Source organism: Mustela nigripes, chromosome 17 (assembly GCF_022355385.1).
Source record: "Mustela nigripes isolate SB6536 chromosome 17, MUSNIG.SB6536, whole genome shotgun sequence".
Taxonomy (NCBI): Eukaryota; Metazoa; Chordata; class Mammalia; order Carnivora; family Mustelidae; genus Mustela; species Mustela nigripes.
Window position 1 is genome coordinate 19,372,291 of NC_081573.1, and position 22,364 is coordinate 19,394,654.

Below are 22,364 nucleotides of genomic sequence, written 5' to 3' on the forward strand. Positions count from 1 at the left end.
TGTTCCATGGCTCTGGATCTCTTGACGGTGAGTTTTATATCCAATCAGTTCACAGCTGTGTGCCCAGTTTTCCATCTGCCGCACAGTGCCCACAGCAAGCCCCTGCTCCGGCCCTCCCACCACACCCTCCAGAAGGGCACTGACAGGCTTCCCCCGCAGGAACAACTCATCAGATGGCCCCAGATGCTTAAGGGTGAGACCCTCCGGTGTTGGTGAGGTTCCATGGGCCTGACCACGTGACCTAGCCTCCCTGGGCCTGGCTGTCCCACCTACGAGACAAGGGGCCCCAGGTGTCTGCCTCACAGGGGTGCATGCAGATGAAATGGGCCATGCCCGGGGTGTGCTCCTCCCCTGCATCCCCCCCCCCCCCCCCCCGCCAAATGCTGGTGTGCAGGACGACAGGGAGACAGGTGCGGGCAGAGCCACTGTAGGAGGCTTGGGATGAAACTGAAATGCTCTTCTCCTTTGTACTTTTGAGTCATGAGAACATATCGTCCATTCTGAAGAAGTAAATGGAAAAGAATAAAGGGGTGGCACTTGTATTTCCAGACAGAAGATATGCTTACAAGGTCAGAGTAATTAAAACAGGGTAGACAGACAGAACAGTATCAAATGGCTAAGAAACCAGAGAAGAGCAGCCCTCAGGTGGCTCAGCTGGTTAAGCATCTGCCTTCGTCTCGGGTCATGATCCCGGAGTCCTGGGATCGAGCCCTATGTTGGGCTCCTTGCACAGCAGGAAGTCTGCTTCTCCCTCTCCCTCTGCTCCTCCCCCTGTTCACGCTCTCTCTCGTTCTCTTTCTCAAATAAGTAAATAAAGTTTAAAAAAGAAAAAATGAAACCAGAGTAGGGAATGGAGCAGGCCTGCACAGGGACTGAGTACCTGACCAAGATACTCTTCCTTTAATGAGCTGGTTCATCGTGTAGCACTGACATGGCCAGGGCTCACTCGTGCCCCTCCCCCTTCACCCTGAGCCCGAAGCTGGACTTCTCCTGCCCAGCCCCATGGTGGCCAGGCCATGTGGCAGTGAAGGCTACGACATCCAGGCAGAACCACAATCACCCCCAGCGCCACCCTCCACCCATTCCCTCCTAGGAGGGCTATGCACTGAAGCAGAACAAGCTGGGGTCCTGAGTACCTTTCTTGGTTTTCTTTTATTAATTATTAATCTCTTTTCTTTTTTATTTTAAGTACTCTCTACACCCAGTGCAGCACCCAGTGAGCTCAAACATACAACCCTGAGATCAAGAGTCATACACTCTTAAGCCAGCTGGGTGCCCCCCTGGTTTTCCTTACCCTCTATTGTGCCTCTGGGATGCCAGAATTCTTCCTCATTGGCGCTAGTTCACTCTCTTGACTAATACAACTAGCTAGCCATTTGGGGAAAGGGAACCTAGATGCCTACTTTACTCTGGTCACCAAAAAAAAAAAAAAAAAAAAAAAAAAAATCCAAACAGATTAAACAAAAACAAAACTATAAAAGCCGGAGACTAGCTTACATACATATGTAACATCCTGGGTTAGGGGAGGCCTTTAGGAGACAAAAATATGAAACATAACCCCCACCACCACAAACATCAGTAAAACTGAGGGCACCAAAAATTAGAGCTTCTGTACAACAAAGACAGTTAAAATCCACATGACAGGGGTGCCTGGGTGGCTCAGTGGGTTAAGCCGCTGCCTTCGGCTCAGGTCATGATCTCAGGGTCCTGGGATCGAGTCCTGCATCGGGCTCTCTGCTCAGCAGGGAGCCTGCTTCCTTCTCTCTCTCTCTCTCTGCCTGCCTCTCAGTGTACTTGTAATTTCTCTCTGTCAAATGAATAAATAAATAAATAAATCTTTAAAAAAAAAAAATCCACATGACAGGTAACACACTAAAACACAGGTGGTTCATATCCAGAATTATTCTTTCTTAATTCCTAAAAATCAGTAAAATAGTACCTTACTTGACTGACACAAGTAAAACAAACAATGTAACAGAAAACACAACACTGTGCGAAGAATGTGAGCAAGTTACTCCCAAGACAGCATATGGGTAAAGGCTGTCCTCCAGCCACTCAACCCCAGTACTACCCCCAGAAACACAAATTAGAAGTCAGATGCCATTCTTCGCCCATCGTGCTGGCAAACATTTCTGAACTGTTTGTAACTGATGTAGTAACAAGATGAAGTGGATTCAGCCACTTCCGGAAGTAATCTGGCAGTATTTCTTCATTCCGCATGTTCATACTTGGTTGATTTACACTAGATAAAATTGTATTACTTATTTTAAAAATGCACAGCAACAAAACATGTGTGTATGTATGGTGTGTGTGAGTGTGTGTGTATGTGTGTGAAACACTTAACAAAAAAGTCTTGAAGGAAGACTGATGGCAGGAAGCTGATGGCAGAGGCTTCTGGAGAGAGAGGTTTGAAGAACTGCTCAAGAACCACTTGAAGGGGGTGCCTGGGTGGCTCAGTGGGTTGGGCCTCTGCCTTCGGCTTGGTTCATGATCTCAGGGTCCTGGGATCGAGCCCCGCATTGGGCTCTCTGCTCAGCAGGGAGCCTGCTTCCCTTCCTCTCTTTCTGCCTGCCTCTCTGCCTACTTGTGATCTCTGTCTGTCAAATAAATAAATAAAATCTTTAGGAAAAAAAAGAACCACTTGAAGCTTTATCTGTAAGGTCTGAATTTTCACAGTGGTAATACATCACGATTCCAACAAGCCTCCAGAAGGTTTCTGAAGACCACCGTCCCGCACTGCCTACCTTCTCAGCAGCTCCTGCGGTGACAGGTCTGTAGGCCCCTCCCCATCGCTCTGGCTGTCGGTGCTGTCCGTACTCTCAGAACTACTACTCTTCTCTGACTTTTTATTCTTTTGCTTGCCTTTGTGTTTGTGCTTCCGGTGCTTCTTTTTCTGAAAAAGAACAGCGAGGCAGGGGTAGGTGTGGGGAGGACACATGGGTGTTTCTCGGCCAATTCCTACGGATAGGCTAAGGAGGCATTTGGTTGCTGGAGTCATTCAAGAGCAAAGACAGAACACCTCATCAGGAGTGAGCCTCCTATGGGACAGCTTGGGACATGCTTGTTGTTCTGATATGTAGTTGAGCACAAGCATGGTGGAAAAGCACAAAGAAGAAACCAGTATAAGGTCAGAGAAGTGCAGATACACTGGTAAGAAACAAATGACTTTGGTTTTCAACCCAACAGCACCAGTTTTGTTTTGTTTTGTTTTGTTTTTCCTGTCACTACAAAAGATCTTCCATCATCTTCCATGCTCAGGAATGCTTTCTGTCGGGTAGCCAATCATGGAGCTGTTTGTCCTCCATTCCACCACTGCCCAGAGCACTCTGGGACCCAACACTCACATTAACCAAATTAAAAGCCTGTGCCATCACTGAAACACACAGATCACAGGGGCAGAGGTGTCAGGGGAAAGCACATCCCTCCTTCAAGTTCCCCTTACCTCAAATAGCAAGCTATGGACCCAAATCTCTGTTTGTAATGATGACAAAGTTGTGGAGAAAAAAATGTTCCAAATAATATCCTCATTTAATATTGAATGAATGACTAATTAATGCTATTCTATTAATATTCAACCCTTACTCTAAAGTATTCAAATGTCTTTTTCACAATGTTCGCAATAAACTGTTCTGAGTGCAACTGAATAATTAAAATACTCTGTCTAAAAGAAAAACAAAGCTCTTGAAAATCGAAGCATTACATTTCTGCCAAGGTGTGCAGAGGTCTGCCTGCCCCCATCTGGCCAGGAGATATGCAGGCCAGATGGGGGGGCGGGGCGGAGCTTGTCTCCAGGACAGAAGCAGGCACAGCAGAGCCTACATCCAGTCCCAGGACCCCAGAAGGTACTCACCTTCTCTTTCCTCCGTCTGTGCTCTTTCTTAGTCTTGTGTTTTTCTTTGTTCTTTTTATGTTTCTCTTTTTGAGGTGCCTCAAGCGTCTGACGGACATCTGAAACGCAAATGTAACATACCCATGATCTGCTGGGGGAAATGAAGACTGACTTACTGAACTGGGAAGGTGACCTAGGTAAATGTTTAACATGAAGGTGGAACTCCTGCCCCACCTCATTGATAAACAAACGAATTAGCATGTCTACCTGGTGGCTCTATATTTAGAAACCGCCAGAAACCTCAGTACTCCACCGGTGTCAGACCAGTCCCTGGCCACAGCCTTATCTGCTGGATGAGTCAGATGGACCAGACTGCACAAGTCTTTCTCTTTAACATCCTTGGGCAAGCTCAGAGACACACCAGAGTCTGAACCTCAGCTCGAGGTTGCCAGCCGCAGCTTTGTGACCTTCCGTTCATTGGTCAACTTCTCCAAGCCTCAGTCTCCCCAGCTATGAATAGAGACGGTAAGAATCCCTGCTCTCTCAACAGAGGGTTGGATGGAACCAGGCCCATGAAACCCAGAGCCTAGAATTAGGCACATAAATGTCAGCTCCTCTCACATCATCCTCCCTTATGAAAGCACATTATATATGAATTTGTCTTATAAGCTTGAACACTAGAAAACAAGCATCAAAAGAACACAATGTATGTAGTCATCAAAAATGACCAATCGGGGCACCTGGGTGGCTCAGTGGGTTAAAGCCTTCGGCTCGGGTCATGATCTCAGGGTCCTTGGATGGAGCCCCGCATCGGGCTCTCTGCTTGGCGGGGAACCTGCTTCCCTTCCTCTCTCTCTCTGCCTGCCTCTCTGCCTACTTGTGATCTTTGTCTGTCGAATAAATAAATAAAATCTTTTAAATAATTAAAAAAAAAATCTGACCTCCCCAACCTTTTTTTTTTAATGCTAATTTTTAAAAACCATTTCCCCTTGATAACCCATAAACAAAATCAAGTTATTAACTGTTACAAGGCTCTCAAGGGTGGTCCGGAAATGGGCATAAGTAACAGCTTTAGATGTTGAAGCACTTATTTTAAGCTGAAGATCTGAACAACTAAAGCATATCAGAAATACATTCACTGCAGCTGTTCAAAACCTCACATTTTTTTTTAATCACCTCTTTGAAGGCTAGCTTCATAAATCAGTATTTATATGTGGGTGCTATAGGAAGCTATAAAGTAAATAACAGAAATATATCATCTATATTCCTGGGCTGGGTTATCAGATGTTTGCTAAGCTGGCCTTCAAGGAGAGGATAAGCCAGTCTACATACTTTAACAAGATGTCGATTCAAGACGTTGCTGACTGATCCTGGGGGAGGAGGATGGGCAGGGTTTACTTCTGACAGAATTACTTTTACTGTATTTGCTACATTAGCCAAACTAAAAAAAAAAAGCCTCCGAAAACGCTTCTCCCTGAAATTCCTCACCTACCTTTGTGTCCTAGATTTTTACTGTTTTTATTTCTCAAAGTGACATCTGAGACGCTCAGGATGCTACTGTACTTATCTAGGTGTTAGAAAGAAAAAAACCTGAAAGGTTTCTGGGGCTATAAAGCAAGAGCTATCATTTAGGCACTCGGGGGAAGCAATGAGATTCAAAATGTGGCTGAGAACAAAGAAACCAGAAACATATGTGTGGATTATTTTCGATAAGCTCAGTACTACACAGGTATTTTCTCTCCTTATGATTTTCTTAACATTTTCTTTTCTCTAGCTTACTTTACTGTAAGAATACAGAATATAATACATATGAAATACATAAGAAGTGTTAACCAATCGTGTGTGTGATTGGTAAGGCTTCCAGTCCACAGTAGGCTATCAGTAGTTAAGTTTTAGGGGGAGTCAAAAGTTATATGGCAGATTGCCGGCTGTGCGTGGTGTTGGCGCCCCTAAATCCCGCCTTGCTCAAAGGTCAACTGTATGTGCGTGGTTGACCTTGTGTTGGATTAGACGGGTAGAGGTGATAATAACATGGTTAGAGTTGTCGCAGGTCAGGGGAGACACAGGTGCCGACGCAAACGGGTGAACCAAGGAGCTCTCAACTCACTGGGGCAGAAGACGGGAGGCAGCCGCGGGCCGAAGGCTTCTCTTTCATCTATCTGCAGCTTTTGTATTGGGAAGGAAGGTGTGGGCTGCTGGGGTGCCGGCTCGCTAGCTGGAAAACACCAGGGTATTAATTTTGTCTATTTATATTAACAGTAAGTACTATTATACTAATCCTAATGTGTTTGATTCTTCAATTAATACCTGTTGCCACCAGATAATGTGTGCTTTTTTTCACCACTTTGCTTAACTAGCTCACGCCAGGCCCTGAGGATACAGCTGTGAACATGCGAACCTGACCGCAAACCTCATGGACATCTGAGCTGGGAAGTCAGTGCACCAAGTGCACCAGCGGCTGCAACACAGGGGTCTGCACAGCACATGCTCGGGACCACCTCACTGACCCCTGAAGGGTTAAAAGATGGCCTCAAGGAAAGATGTCGTCTGAGGATAACAAAAACTTACCAACAGGGATCTAAGACTATGTCCCAGCTCAGAAAGTTTAACTTCACTCAAAATAAATTATCAAAGAGGGGAAAAGCTGAATACAAATAAATTACCATGTTCATAGTAATAATATCTTTTTTTTTTTGAGAACTGTTTTCAGATAGTGGAAAGAAAAACACAAAAGTACAGAAAAATACACATCAAAGTATTAACAATGTTTATCTTGGGGAAGTAGGATTCCAAGGGACTTAAGCTTTCTCTGTTTATATATTTTTAAGCTTTTACAATTTAAGTGTAAATCATTTTGAAATAAAAACGAAGTTGGGTGGCTTTTTCCCCCACAGAAATGTGAAACAGGTGTTTGCAAATCACATAAGAATAAACAGTATTTAATACCTCTCCGTAACTTTTTGGCTAAAGGCACTAAAAAAATTACACCCAAGTCCACCACAGACTGACAGGCAAGCAGGCCGCCCAAAGGCTGAGACATTCTTGTTCACCCACCCAAGCATCTGGAAAGTCTCTCACACTTGCAAGCACCAAATGGTCTCCTTTTCTGTGTCAAAACTCCCAGCACGGGGAAGAGCCCTTGTATACCTCAGACCCAAATGTTGCCCAGAATCCTAGTATCTCATCATCAAACAGGTAAAAAAAAAAAAAAAAATAATAATAATCTATTTCTTAAACAAAAATTTTACTAGTTTTAAATTCTTCTCAACTAGGGTAAAAAGGAAAATCAGTATTATCAAACACGGCTACTCTAAAAATACACCAGAAATTTATATCTGATGCCACCATTAAAAATGTGAAAGATTTGGGGCACCTGGGTAGCTCAGTGGGTTAAGCCTCTGCCTTCAGCTCAGGTCATGATCCCAGGGTCCTGGGATCGAGCCCCACATCGGGCTCTCTGCTCATCGGGGAGCCTGCTTCCCCCTCCCCCTCTGCCTGTCTCTCTGCCTACTTGTGATCTCTCTCTTTGGCAAATAAATAAATAAAATCTTTTTTAAAAATGTGAAAGATTAAAACACCATTGTTTGCTAATTATCCTGGGTTATAACTACACACTAATGTGATGTGATGAGCACTGGGTATTTTACCCAACTGATAAATTGTTGAACGCTACCTCTGAGACTAATGATGTACTATATGTTGGCTAATTGAATTTAAATTAATAAGACAAAAAAGAACTCTACACCAAACAAAGAGGCAGCTTCTCTAGAGACATCATTTGCTTATTTCGATCCCCAAAGCTGAAGTATCCACGCACCGTGTGCCGCAGATGAGGTTTCCACTGAGTCAGTCTCGTGGGAGCTTTTGAAGTCGCCATCCCCAGGACCTGCCTGATCATCCTCGCTGTTGTCCTGCTCATCATCAGAGGATAAGGACTTCTCATCAGACGAGCTGGCAAAGATGGCCTTAAATAAGTCCATGGATGGGCGGCTCCCTTCTCCTTCAGTCTGTGAATCCACACCTTTGCTGATATTCTGTATTAACAATGAAATAAGAGTCAGAAATGAAGTAAAGGTGAGGGGAGCCAGACCTTCTGGGTGGACAGAAACACAGTCAGACAGACACACACACGTTTATGTTCAGGTACGTGGGTTCTACAACCACGCTCTGCCTAACTAAACGATGACTGCTCATGTGACATTTATTTTTGTGATGTTTCTGATGCAGCCACTATAGAACAAGCCGACCGGTAGGAGCAGCTGAAGACTTTCCTCGACATCAGTCATGCATCAGAGAGGCAAAGGACCCACAAAAAGCAGGGCGGACTAGCACAGTGCCTCTGGCCTGCTTACAAGAATCAATCAAGCCTTCAGAGGCCCAAGATGAGAGGTTCATGAAGGCCGTCTACTCAGAAAAAATGCTGGCGAGAAAATGGGAAGGGCACTGGGAGCATGTGGCTACCATGGACATAGAACTTCCCTCTGCGATCACACGTGGCCATTCCTACAACGAAGCCCAGCTGTGGACAATCAGATTTGCCAGAGACACAAGCAGTGACTTGGGACAAACTCAATTAAATTAACAAAGAGCAAAGGCATAAAGAAGACACGACCCCTCCCCACCAACAGCTTCTCCCCAGACAGGCGTGGGGTAATCCAATGTGCTAAGTGCCAATAGCAGCGACCAGACAGAGAGCCCCGGGTCTCAGAATCCACTCTAGTCCTTCCACTGTGCCCTCTCAAGAACCCAGGCCAGACAAGGGTTGACACAAGGACACACTCATAGTGCAAATGCATGCTGGGGCAGTGGGTCTGGACTCTCTCACCTGGTTCTCTTCACTCAGCGGGGTCACTCCCCGTACCCTGTCACCTCCAGTTTCTGGAGCAGAGTTACAAATACCCGCAGGAGGAAAACTGGTACCAGACAGTGATGTTTGGAGTCTTAGAGTAAACTCTCTTCCCAGAAAAAAAATTAAAGAAGAGAAGTATACCAATCCCCACTAAAAATAACCAGGCCACCTTGGAGAAAGGACTGATTCCAGAGCTGGATTTGAGAAACAACACAAAGATGAGCCCAGACATCACTGTGCCCAGACAGCAAAGACAAACTCACGGAGTAAGAGGGACATCCCGAAAACACACAGAAGCCAACCTAAAGGAGCTCCAGTCGGCGAAACTAAGACCATCTGAGCACTGAAATAAGTAAGGAGGGTACTGAGTTAGCCCTTAAATAAAACAGGAAACCATGGGCCCACAGTTTGATGAGGAACAGGATATGTATATATTTCAATATTCCTTGATGGTCATTAAAATAAGTTAGTAAAAATTAGGAAGGAATGAATGCATAAAAGTACTTCCTAAGTACAGAGGGGGGAAATTAATTAACTTTACCATGGAGAAGACTGGCAGACACCACCTTACTCAAGGGACCAAAGCGAGCCCCAGCAACGGGACAAGTTGACGCCAGACACCACCTGACTGGAGGCAGTGCGAGCCCAGCCTTGGCCCCTCTGAGGTAGTCCCCCGCTAAAGGGCAGAACCTGAATCCAATCCCTAGGAAACATCAGAGAGGCCCAAACTGAGGACACTCTACAGAATCCGGGCCTGTCATCTTTTAAGCCTCAAGTTCCTGCAAGACTGAGGAACTGTACCAGGCGGAATGAGATTAAAGGAGCGTGACAGTGACACTAAATGCTACAAGTGACCCCAAGCTGCACTTTCTGCCATAAAGGACATTATTAGGACAGGTGGTGGAACATGAATGGGTCTGAGGATTAGACACAGCAGGAATACATGGGCACCAATTCCAGACCCTGATGGACGAGGTACTGTGGTTCTATAGGGAATGCCCTGTCTTGAAGGAAACACAGCAGAGCCTGGCACCTGGTTGGTAACCTATGCTCATGGTTTGGGGACGAAAGTACCTAAATTATGTTTAAACTTCTGAGACTGCTTTAAAATTGTTCAAAATTATATTAAGAATTCAGGAGAGAGAGGCTGACAGGGAAGCCCAGGGACTGATGGCAACAATTCCCCAGGAAAGCCAGGAATCTGCGGTCTTTCTGGCAGATGTGAGCGTCACGTGAGCAGGCTGGAACTGAACGCCAGCTGGCATATACCCGTGTTCACAGACAGTTCTGGCCCTTTATGCTACACCAACTCAGAAAGAGTTTTCGAAGAAAGAAATTAAATAACCCAAAGAATGGAAGCTAGATTCCTAAGGTCATCTGGCTAATAAGTGAAAAAGCAAGAACTAAGACTTTTTTCAGGCAAACTTATCTAAAGACTATCTCAACACGATTTCTGGGAAAATCTAGAAGGCTTTCTCACCTAACCACCACAGCACAGGGCCAGAATCCCTTAGTAAGGTTTTATGCCATTTAAAAAATAACAGTCAAGGGGCACCTGGGTGGCTCAGTGGGTTAAAGCCTCTGCTTTCGGCTCAGGTCATGATCCCAGGGTCCTGGGATCAAGCCCTGTGTCAGGCTCTCTGCTCAGCAGGGAGCCTGCTTCCACCTCTCTCTCTATCTGCCTGTCTCTCTGCCTACTTGTGATCTCTGTCAAGTGAATAAATAGGATCTTTTTAAAAAATTTTTAATTAAATTAAAAAAATAAAAGCTAAATACATGGGAGTTCCTCAGACAGAGGAAATGGTAGGGGAGAAAGCTGGCTCTTCAGGAAGAAGAGCAACAGTCATACTTAATATCCAAGTAAGTAACACTGATTATCAGGGGTGCCTGGGTGGCTGAGTCATTAAGCAGCTGTCTTTGGCTCAGCAAGGTCGTGGAATCTAGCCCCATATTGGGCTTTGCTCAGCAAGAAGCCTGCTTCTCCCTCTCCCACTCCCCCTGCTTGTGTTTCCGCTCTCCCTTTCTCTCTCTCCCTCTGTCAAATAAATAAAATCTTTTAAAAAATAAATAAATAAAAAGGATTATCAGCTCATCAGTTCTTTAAACATGTATAACAACTGAAAGCAAAAATTAGAAAACTCTCCTAAGGTTTTCAGTGTGTTTGCATGTAATACATAAGGCAACATCATAAAAAGCTAGGAGAGTAAAGGGACCTAGACGTAAAGATTCCACACTCCTCTTAGGATGGTACAATACTGACTCTAAGTAAACTGTGAAAAAGTAGGCATGTATATTGTAGAACAATCATTAAAAAATAGATCTAGGGGCGCCTGGGTGGCTCAGTGGGTTAAGCCTCTGCCTTCGGCTCAGGTCATGATCTCAGGGTCCTGGGATCGAGCCCCGCATTGGGCTCTCTGCTCAGTGGGAAGCCTGCTTCCCCCTCCACCTCTGCCTGCCTCTCTGCCTACTTGTGATCTCTGTCAAATAAATAAATAAATAAAATTTTTTAAAAATCTAAAAATGTAATAAATGAATTAAAACCGTAGACTAATAATTATTCAAGTAATATAAAAGAAGGTAAGAAAGGAGAAAGAGAGCAACAAAAAAGAGTGGGAACAGACAGGAAACAAAACTGTAGACCCAAATCCAAATATAACAACAAATTGCATTAAATGCCAATGGCTAAACCACACAAAGTAAAACATACAGATTATCTAAATGTATTATTAAAAAAGGACACACGGACAATGACATACTCTTTACCAAAAACCCACTTTAAACACAATGAAATAAATAGGCTAAAAGTAAAAAGATGAAAAAATACATACTGGAAATTGCCAAAAATAAAGAGTAATATTACATAATGATAAAAGATTTAATTCAGCAAAAAGATAAAATAATACTAAATGTGTATGCACCTAACAGGAGAGTTTCATATACACAAAGCAAGAACTTTGGTATAAAGTTTGGCAGTTTCTTTCCTTCTTTTTTTCTTTTTTTTTTTTGGCAGTTTCTTATAAAGTGAAATCTACATGTATACATTACCCAGCAATCCCACTACTGGTTATTTAACCTAGAGAAATGGAAACTTATAGTCACACAAAACTCTGCACATGAATGCCGAAAGCAGCTTTACTTACGAGAGCCAAAAGCTGGAAACAACCCTACATCCTTAAAGGGTGAACGACCAAAAACCGTGGCTCACCCACACAACAGAGTAGCAATAAAAAGGAATGAACTATTGATATTACACTACTGATGAATCTCAAAGATATTGATATTGAGTGGAAGAACCCAGTTTCAAAAGGTTATATATGTATATTGTCTGATTCCATTTAAATATTTTGGAAAGAACAATACTAGAGAGACAGAGAAGAGATCGGTGATTGGCAGGCGTTTGCAGAGAGGGGAGGGTATGACAGGAGGGAGTTTTTTGGGGTCATAGTACCATCTGCTTCCTGATTGTGGTGATGGTTCCACAGTTTTTTTTAAAGATTATTTATTTGAGGGGCACCTGGGTGGCTCAGGGGGTTAAGCCTCCGCCTTAGGCTCAAGTCCTGATCTCAGGGTTCTGGGATTAAGCCCCACATTGGGCTCTCTGCTCAGTTGGAAGCCTGCTTCCCCCTCTCTCTCTGCCTGCCTCTCTACCTACTTGTGACCCCTCTGTCAAATAAATAAATAAAATCTTAAAAAAAAAAAAAGATTACTTATTCGAAAAAGAGAGAACACACAAGCAGTGAAACGGCAAGCAGAGAGAGGGAAAAGCAGGCTCCCCACTGAGCAGGGAGTCCAATGTGGCCTTGATCTCAGCCACCAGGATCATGACCTGAGCCAAAGGCAGATGCTTGGCTGAATGAGCTACCCAGGCGCTCCTCTATAAATCCATATGTTTATAAAATCTCACTGAACTATACTTTTTTTTTTTTAAAGATTTTATTTATTTATTTGACACAGAGAGATCACAAGTAGGCAGAGAGGCAGGCAGAGAGAGAGAGAGGAGGAAGCAGGCTCCCTGCTGAGCAGAGAGCCCGACGAGGGACTCGATCCCAGCACCCTGAGATCATGACCCGAGCCGAAGGCAGCGGCTTAACCCACTGAGCCACCCTGGCACCCCTGAACTATACTTTTTAATGCATGTTCATTTAAAAAATAAAATAATAATTTTATTTATTTTTTTTTTTTTAAAGATTTTATTTATTTATTTGACAGAGAGAGAGATCACAAGTAGGCGGAGAGTCAGGCAGAGAGAGAGAGAGAAGCAGGCTCCCGCTGAGCAAAGAGCCCGATGCGGGGCTCGATCCCAGGACACTGAGATCATGACCTGAGCCGAAGGCAGCGGCCCAATCCACTGAGCCACCCAGGCGCCCCATAAAAAATAAAATAATAATTTTAAATGAGGCTATTAGAAATGAAACTTTTTGTTAAATTCAACTTGTAACTATTAAAGCAGTAATTAAAAAAAAAAAAAAGCCCAATGGGTATTTCCTTTATATTCTCCAAAAAAGAAAATATATTGAATTTTATTTCAGTGGTTGATGCTGAGTGAAAACCATTCTTGGCAGAGAAGTTTATAATCTTTCCTCATGATCAAAGATATGACTGAAACTACTGTAATGTAGAGCAGGTGCTGGCGATTACAGCCTATGGGTCAAATCCAACCCACTGTCAGCTTTGTAAATAAAGTTTTATTGGAACATAGGTGAACCCAATCTTTTTCACATTTCCTATAATTTATTTCACATTCAACAGCAGAGTGGAGTGATTGTGACAGACACGATATGGTCCACAAAGCCTAAAATATTTAATATCTGGCCCTTCACAGAAAGTTTGCAGACCCCTCTTATCCAAGGATGACAAAGCACCATCACAGAGAAAGACAAATACCACAATCAGCCTGGAAAGAGAACCTGGGACCCCCCCACCCCCCGATACCTTATCTGAGAGTGATTCCATCACATGTTCTTCCTCTTTGATTACTAACGGACTGGACTCTTGTTTAGGCGGACCAACTTTTGATCTAGCCAAACTTAAAAATTCACTAATGGAATCTTCTTTCTTTTCTTGTTTAGATGTATCCCATCTGGATGGTTTTCTTGATTCTGAAAGGTAGGACACAGATGTAATATCAGAATTAGCAAGCAAAGGGTGCCTGGGTGGCTCAGTGGGTTCAAGCCTCTGCCTTTGGCTCAGGTCATGATCTCAGAGTCCTGGGATCGAGTCCCGCATCGGACTCTCTGCTTAGCAGGGAGCCTGCTTCCTCCTCTCTCTCTGTCTGCCTCTCTGCCTACTTGTGATCTCTGTCAGGTGAATAGATGAAATCTTAAAAAAAAAAAAAAAAAAAGAATTAGCAAGCAAAAGGAAAGCTCTCCATGATGGCTTTATCCAAGAACATCAGCAAACCTGTAGGTGTTGGGAAGGTGGCAGATGCTGAGGCAGTGCCCCGACCTCAAACAGTAGATACCTGAACTCCTACAACCTGAGCTAATGTATTCACATGAACAAGTCTCTTAATTGAGAGACAGCTTGCACTATGTGTACCCTTAAGACTTTACTTCTGTTTTCCCAATGGGATAGGGGTTGAGAACATGGTCAGCACATGGAACCAAGGAAGCCCCACTCACTGTCGGGGCCTTGGTGTTTTGATACTTTTTCACTCGATGCTTGAGTTGTAGGCGAGGATGCTGTCTCTGGGAGCGTCAGAAAGTTGAAAACTGAGTATTTGTCACGTTTTACTCTTGGTAAGCCAACCAAAGTTGAACTGTGGGTTGAAGAGAAAACATACATACATAAATTTAGTAACAACTCATGTTATGAAATAACATCTCACGTTTTTCACCACTAGCTCTTCTACCTGCTAAGAGGTCCCTGAAGGTTATTTTGCTTCTCAAAGCAGTATAAGAATTTTGTTGACTGACCTTAGGGCCAATGAGGTTTTCCCTAGTAAGAGCCCTCAGTTTTTTTCCTGTAAGATCTAGAATTTAACTTTGAAAATGTATTTCCAGAGTGCCTGGGTGGCTCAGTCAGTTAGGTATCTCACTCTTGATCTCAGCTCAGTTCCTGATTTTAGGGCTGTGAGTTCAAGCCCCGCACTTAAAAAAAAAAAAAAAAAAAAAAAAAAAAGGAAAAGCTGCACTGCTAAAAATATACTTAAATGTTCTGACAAAACCTCTGATTCAATTTTATACGCTTTTTGGTAGTGTTTATAATCAAATAAGTATCAAACTTTTATATAGAATTAGCATAAGTGGGACGCCTGGGTGGCTCAGTGGGTTAAAGCCTCTGCCTTCGGCTCAGGTCATGATCCCAGAGTCCTGGGATCGAGTCTTGCATCAGGCTCTCTGCTCAGCAGGGAGCCTACTTCCTCCTCTCTCTCTGCCTACTTGTGATCTCTGTCTGTCAAATAAATAAATAAAAATCTTTTAAAAAATTAGCATAAGTAACCTTTTAAATGTAAACTCTATGTACATCATTAAAAAGGCAGCAAATTAGACATACCTGAGTTTTGTGTCTTCAGTATAGAATAAAGTTTGCTTCCTCGATGTTTGCTTATTTTTTTAGTAACAAACCAACAGTAGTTAAATCTACAAAATTTGCAACTCTAAGCATTTACAAGTAAATTCCTCTAGAAAAGGGGAATTTACCTGAGTTGGTGAGAGGGAAAGAGAGCTTTAATACGGGAGAGTGAATACTGATGTAAGGGCAGATTTCCTCACTTACTCTGGATAAGGGTCAGGGACGTTAAACCTCTTACAAAGAAGCTTGTCAGGGTGCCACTCAAATATGTCTCGGGTAAGCTTCCCGAACATCTTCATTTTCACAGCCGACTGCTTGTCGTTGACATCATTCTGAGAAAAGACATTTATTCTTTTTCATCAAGTGGTCATGCCATTAACCTGACTGCTCTTCCACTGAAAGTTTTCAAGCAATCTTTCAAAATTACAAAACAGCTCTTATGCTACAATGTTTTTTTGCTAAACTACATTGAAAGCTAAAAGCAGAAAATCAGTTCTTATTCTATAATGCTGTGTATATTGTGATCATTCCACCGAGGGACCAGAAATACTTGTTTTAATTTTAAAATTCAAGGAGGATGCCTGGGTGGCTCAGTTAGTTAAGCATCTGCCTTCAGCTGAGGTCATGATCCCTGGGTCCTGGGATCGAACCCTGAGTCAGGCTCCCTGCTTCTCCCTCTCCCACTCTCCCTGCTTCTGTTCCCCCTCTCACTGTATCTCTCTCTGTCAAATAAATAAATAAAATCTTAAAAAATAATAAAATGCAATAAAATTCATCAGGTAGGGACATGATGGCGACTGACCTCTTGGTCTCGAGGGACTTCCACCTGATCTGAATCCTCCTCCTCCTTGGCATGCGTGAACCTGGAGGATAAGGTCGAATGGGAAGACACGTAGAGTAGAGCCGCCCGAGCAAACTCATCCCGCTCGCGGCCTCGCTCCCATTCTGTCATGCTGGGGTCCAGACAACGTTCCAGGGCATCTGTGGAACAAGAAATTGCTTCACTCTTAGGAAGAACATAGGACTCAAAGGAGAATATCCAGTGGTCCCACTGTATCCCTATAGATTTTATCCAGAAGGGACACCAATCCTTACCCTGGTTTCTGAGAGCATGGTAGAGAGTACTCGTCAGGTAATAGTGCTCTCCCCCTCAGCATGATTCTTTTGTTGAATTCTGTCTACCTCACAGAACAGAGAAAAACAGCTGGGGCCTAATGCTTGTTAAATCTTCGAAGCCAGGAACTTGGTACCACTCCCAGACAGTGAAAAGTTCATCCCAAGTATCTTCCTAGGTTTTGGCAGAAAAACACTCCTTTTTCTAACTTTTTTTTTTTTAATTTAACAATTAACATCAGTGGGTGGGTTCTTAGCAGGCAGTGAAGACATAATAGACCGCCATCTGCTTTTGAAAACTGATGTCTCAGGGACACCTGGGTGGCTCAGTCAGTTAAGTGTCTGCCTTTGGCTCAAGTCATGATGTCAGGATCCTGGGATCTAGCCCCATGGTGGGCTTCCTGCTCAGCAGGGAGTCTGTTCCTCTGTCTCTCTCTCCCTCTGCCCCTCCCCACCGCTTGTTGTCCCTCTCTCAAATAAAATCTTTAACAAAAATAAAAAGTAAGGAAGGAAACCGATGCCTCACATTTGCTGACGACTCTTCCAACCACTACTGGGAATGACAGCAAACCCTCTCCTCACTCTGCCCAAATTTACCCCGTAGACTGGAGAGTGATTTTTTCCCCCCTCGTAAGGGTTTAACAGCCAGCTACCTTTTTAAATAAAATTTTAGACCATGATTTAGGGCTGGCTAATTAGGATTTTAAGATAAAGTGGGAGATGACCTTGTTCTCTTGGTGTAAAATGCAACACTTAGAGAAGGCAAGCATTTGCAAACAGTACACGGTTTGTGTTTCAGCACTAGCCATGGCCAAGGCGTGTTCTCTACTTAAGACAGCTATCTTTGGGACCTGAGATATGGAGAAACACAAGCTACTTGTTCTTACTTTCTAAGGTCAAGAGCCAGGGACTACAATCTATGCACTGTTTGCACCGGACAAAGCCAAACACTGGCAGAGTGGGGGATGCTGCAACTTCAAATCCAGGACTGGGGCAGGAAGAGCAAAAGTGCTTCCCCCAGACTCCCAGACCTAGCACCCACCTTTCTGACCCCGTTTCATATTTACTAAAAACTCTTCATATCGTTTTTGCTTTTCTGGATCTTTTGCGAAAGGTTTGAAGTTGCTGGCTCTCGTGGAGGCTGTCCCACCACTCAGGGCCAACTGCCACGAGCAGTGTCCGACGTCTGGTGAGGAGGGCTGGGGTCTGCTACGTGAGGCATTCTGGGCCAGACTCCTGGCCTTGAGTTGAGCTGCTTTCAGGTCAGTTGCCTGCTTCATTTCTTTGATTCTCTCTTTGTCTTTTTGGGACAGAAACTCCAACACTGAAGTACTTGAACCTAACAAAAATAGTAACAGGAAGAGAAACGAAGTATCCTAAGACAGCTATATTGACATATCATGGTACAGACGAGTTCAATGTCACAAAGGTATGTCGCTGGCGTATTTTACAGGGAGTTTCTCATCTCTATTCCTATCATCCCTGTGAACTAGACAGTGATGAAGTAACAAGACCCATGTTTCACTGCGAACAAAAGTGCAGGCCAATGTGTTTATGGATATTTATGGAGTGAGAGAGTGGTCCTAGAATGCAGGAGCTGACACCCTGGGCTCCAGATGCCAGCGCGAGCAGCCACCACCTGACAGTCCCACCTGGCACAAGCCCCGGTTCAGAGCCAGCTGTCCCTGCAGTGTTCAGTCCTGTCACAGCGCCCACAGAGCACTGGCCTGGGCTGTGAGGACACCACAGACAGGGCCCTGCTGTCACTAGCTGGTGGCGTGGGCCTCAGAGAAGCCCAAAGTCAACCCCGGAGGATGGCTATGAGAGGAGGACCATAAAGGAAACAGGGTGACACCACCAAAGGAGACTTAGAGACAAGGGCTGGGACTGGGGCGTGAGGAATCACTAGCACATGTGGGGCAGGGAAGGCCTGGAAGTTTCCTCCAAAGAGATCATAGTTGTGGTGAGTTAAGTAAAAGAAAGAGCTGAAGTTTGAGGGAAGAGCAGAGGCAGAAGAGACAGTGAACGTCAAGGCCCCAGTGACTGTTACGTCATGGTAGGTGGGGTCAGACGGCAGAAAGCAGGGTCACAAGACTGTACCTCATGGGGTTATGGGAGAGGGGGACAAGATATGGCCTGAAAAGGAGGCAGAGCTGGATCACACAGCCTTGGGCAGGGACAGGGGTAGGGGGATGGTGTCTGGATTTGTCTTCAGTGTGAGAAGGACTGGAATGTTTTAAGAGGGGCAGTGACAACGATTCAGTCCATCCTGCTGCCAGTCAGGGGAACAGACTGCAGAGAGGAAGGCAGGGAAGTAAGGAGACCAATAATGAGGCCCCACAATGGTCCAGGTGAGGGAGGATGGGCACTCACTCCTGGATGGAAGCAGCGGAAATGCAGACACGGGGGGTCCCCCACACGTTCAGGGCAGCGCTGAGAGGACATGCTGGTGGACTTGGGGTGGGGGCAGGAATTAGGATTCCAACATTCTGGTCTAAGCAGTAGGTCACTAACAATGGGAAGATAGGGGGAAGAGCAAGTCTGGAATAGGAAGTGGGGAACCACAACTTCTGCTCTGGTCTATTATATTTGAGATACCTATCAGGTGCCCAATTGCCAAGTCCAAGTTCACCTCTCAGGTGGGTCTTTCTGTGACAACCTGCAAGAGATTCTCCACACTTGTATGCACTTTCAGACTCACTTGTTCCTTTTTTAGGCATTCAGGAAAGAGCTACAGTATCCTTTCTCCTGAGGAAAAAAATCACACGTTCCTAGGCTCTGTAGGGACAGGGAAGGCACCCATGTCCTAGTCTGTACCACATTCCTGGCAATTATTCCCAGTCTGAAAACTGCTGAGCTTAAGACCAGGGTTGAGATCTCAAAAGCACACCCAACTTATGTTAGAGGACAAGTCTCAAGAAATATGAGATACGGGGGCACCGGGGTGGCTCAGTCGGTTAAGCATCTGCCCTCAGCTCAGGCCATGATCTCAGGGTCCTGGGATTGAGCCCTGCGTCTGGCTTTCTGCTTAGTGGAGAGTCTGCTTCTCCCTCTCTCTCTGCCTGCCACTCCCCATGCTTATGCTGCGAGCATGCGCGTGTGCTCTTTCTCAAATAAATAAATTCTTTCAAAAAGTAAGGGATACGTACACTGCTATCTGTGCCATTCATAATACACAATTTCGTTCTCTCCATGTGGGAATACTAAACCACCTAAAACCACCTAAAAGGCTGGTCATTGAGAAAACAACTGTCCATTTTGATTTTGGTAACTCCAGTCCCTATAAATGTAAATGTAATGCTCTTCAACTTCTTCATGGCACCTACCTTGAACAGGTGTTTCTCCCAGCAACTCCCCTCTCTTGGAGGCATTCAGTTGGTGCCTACTGCAGGTCCCCGGGTCAGGCACTGGCTTTCCAGCTGACTCGGATGATACCTGGAGTAAGTGGGAGTTCTCTGAGGTTGCAGCTATCACAGGTCTGAAGTAATGTACTGGTCGATAGTCTCTTGGCAATTCAGGTGGTGGGTAAGTCTTTAAAAAAAAAAAAAACCAAAAACAAAAAAACAAGAAACAAACCTCAGAAAAGACAGGCTGTGAGATGACCATGTTTGACTTAACCAAGAAAACCCATAACCTGTGAGTGTTGTTAAGCCTGCCCTCGCCGGCCTAGCCTGCACCAGGGAGGCCACACTGGGTAGAGCCCCTCGAGGTGTCCAGCCAACATCCATTCTGGATCTGGAGAGCCACTGGGAAATGCATCTTTGTAATGGCCACACATTTCTAATGCTACCCCTGCCCACTTCTACAGAGAAATGCCAATATGCTCGTTCTGTGTGATAAGAAAGATGACAAGAGTTAGCACAATGTACTGGCTCACACGCAGAACTGGCTGACTGTAAATCAGAACGTAATTGAGAAAAGTATGATTCGAGACTTAGGGGAAAAAAATAATAACTTTAAATAAGTTGCTTTTCAATTCAGAATTATTTTTCTAATTATATTTCAGTTCCAAATTAGAGCTTGGGGACTTATTTTTTGATCTGAGGTAGTTTTAATTCAAAAGCTGAAACTGAAATGTATTTGAGGAATTCGGGCACTGATGAGGACAGAACAGATACATTACAAGAAAAGTATCGGGCACTTTTAAATCACTGTGCTGAACAGTCTTCCCTACACCAAGTCTAACAAACATATTTACAGACAGTCTTACATAAGCCATTTTCTAGAGTTTCCAGCTACCTGAAACCCTGACCTCTGTAACCAGGGCCGCACCAAACGCTCTCTGGCTGCAATTCTGGGGCCCAGCTGCACACAGGGCTCCCCTAAGGGTTTAAAGACACTGATGCCACGTCCCACCTCAAGAGCTGGTGCCCAGCGGGGTCCCCAGGTGGCTGAAAGATGCAGTTGGGGTAAGCACCTGGGACCATGACAGCCCACAGAAGAGAGCTGGCATCTCTGCCAGGAGATCTCATTTCTTTATCATCTCAGCTTGGCCACCTTCTCGGAATGCGTGGACTCCCATAGCAGCTGGCAAACCCTCCGTTACGGCCGTGACACAAAAATCCAGAGGGGCTGGGCAGCAAGTGCGCAGCCCGGCTCTTCTTAATACCCTCCGGGGAGATTCAAAGCATCCTCCCCCCACCCCCCACTCTGCTCGGTCTCTGCTGTTTGGCCTCTGGATGCAGAGGCTGGGCTTCTGGCCACGGTGTAGAAAACTGGCCTGTCTGTGAAAGGCTAGGTGAACAGAGCCCTTCTCTGAATCGCTCCCGCCCAAAGCACTACTCTGGCAAGCAGTGCTTCAGGAACCACCCATGCCTGTCACCCTGGTCATGAACCTGGGCCTCCCTAGAGTGAATTCGTGCTTCGGGCGCCCTCCCTGGGGGAAGGCTGCACTTGGGGGCCAGGAGTTGGTCCTACTGAGCCCTGGGTCAAGCAAGTACTTCTCAGCCTTTTTCCTGTTCTCCTTTTAGACACTTAAAAAAAAAAAATCTCCCTTAATGTTACTTGACATTTCTGGCAAGAACAGCGGCTTACGACGGGCCCGACACTGTTCCGATTATGTTCTGCTCATTGTTACAACACACCATCACAGCTAAACAAATCAGAGCCACTGTAACCCGGAATGTGGTTCTTGAGGCTGCGCTGCCCCTGGTCTCCCCTGTTCTGAAAATCCACAGGCCAAGTCACAGGGGTACTAAACAAATGTTTGCTGAATTCAGAAACAAAGAGCAAATTAAAGTATGGAACCATCTAAAACTGGGTTGCCAAGGGTTCCTGGGTGGCTCAGTCATTAAGCGTCTGCCTTCGACTCCGGTTATAATCCTGGGGTACTGGGATCGAGCCTTGGGCACCCTGCTCGGTGGAAAGCCTGCTTCTCCCTCTCCCACTCTTCCTGCTTGTATTCCCTCTCGCTGTTTCTCTCTGTCAAATAAATAACATCTTTTTAAAAAATTAAAAATTAAAAAATGAAATGGGAGGCCAACAAGGCAAATGGCCAGGAGCCCCACCTGAGCCCCCAGCACCCGTCACCCCATGATGCCTGCCAGTGAGCACGGGGCTCCTGTGGGCAGGGAGAGTACTATTCGGCCTAAGCTGTACAACAATCTCACAAAACAGGACTCTCTCTGGAAACGTGTGAGGAGCTCTCCATGGGGCTTGGCCTGCAGGCACGTGGCCTCTCTCCCTTCTGTTTGCCTAGACGAGGAGTCCAGGGAACCCTGTCCACACTAGCCAACACTCTTCATGGCATTCAGGAGGAGGCAGGATGGGGGCATTTGATGACTTCTTGAAATTTTCTACGTTTCCTTAAGTTACACTGCCCTTGGAATTATATCAATTCCATTTCCCCCTCCCCCCCAGTTTGTAATATAATTATAACCATTTACTTGGAGCTTGGATTTAAAAAACTAGCAACTTAAAAAAATAAAAGATCAGCAATTAGATAATTTGGATGCAATGTGATTACTGACTGATATTTCTTATGCAGAATATGTTTACCTAGATACCTGGACAATCACTAGTCATTATATTATTGCTTTTTAAAAACAGAATTTATTTATT

General features: G+C 44.8%; 1 protein-coding gene across 2 annotated transcripts in view; it reads right to left on the reverse strand.

Annotated features, from left to right (window-relative positions):
* GPATCH1 (G-patch domain containing 1) overlaps nucleotides 1-22,364 on the reverse strand; it is a 43,793-nt gene that overhangs the window by 1,608 nt on the left and 19,821 nt on the right. Inside the window, exons 10-19 of one of the 2 annotated variants that reach the window (XM_059382050.1) lie at nucleotides 19,631-19,835; nucleotides 17,347-17,643; nucleotides 15,994-16,172; nucleotides 15,396-15,523; nucleotides 14,300-14,436; nucleotides 13,611-13,777; nucleotides 7,647-7,863; nucleotides 5,937-6,044; nucleotides 3,851-3,948; nucleotides 2,745-2,893 (exon numbers count right to left, since the gene is read on the reverse strand). In XM_059382050.1, the coding sequence (XP_059238033.1) occupies nucleotides 2,745-2,893; nucleotides 3,851-3,948; nucleotides 5,937-6,044; nucleotides 7,647-7,863; nucleotides 13,611-13,777; nucleotides 14,300-14,436; nucleotides 15,396-15,523; nucleotides 15,994-16,172; nucleotides 17,347-17,643; nucleotides 19,631-19,835 (1,685 nt within the window). The remainder of the gene's footprint in view (nucleotides 1-2,744; nucleotides 2,894-3,850; nucleotides 3,949-5,936; nucleotides 6,045-7,646; nucleotides 7,864-13,610; nucleotides 13,778-14,299; nucleotides 14,437-15,395; nucleotides 15,524-15,993; nucleotides 16,173-17,346; nucleotides 17,644-19,630; nucleotides 19,836-22,364) is intronic. The other variant, XM_059382051.1, reaches the window with a different exon arrangement.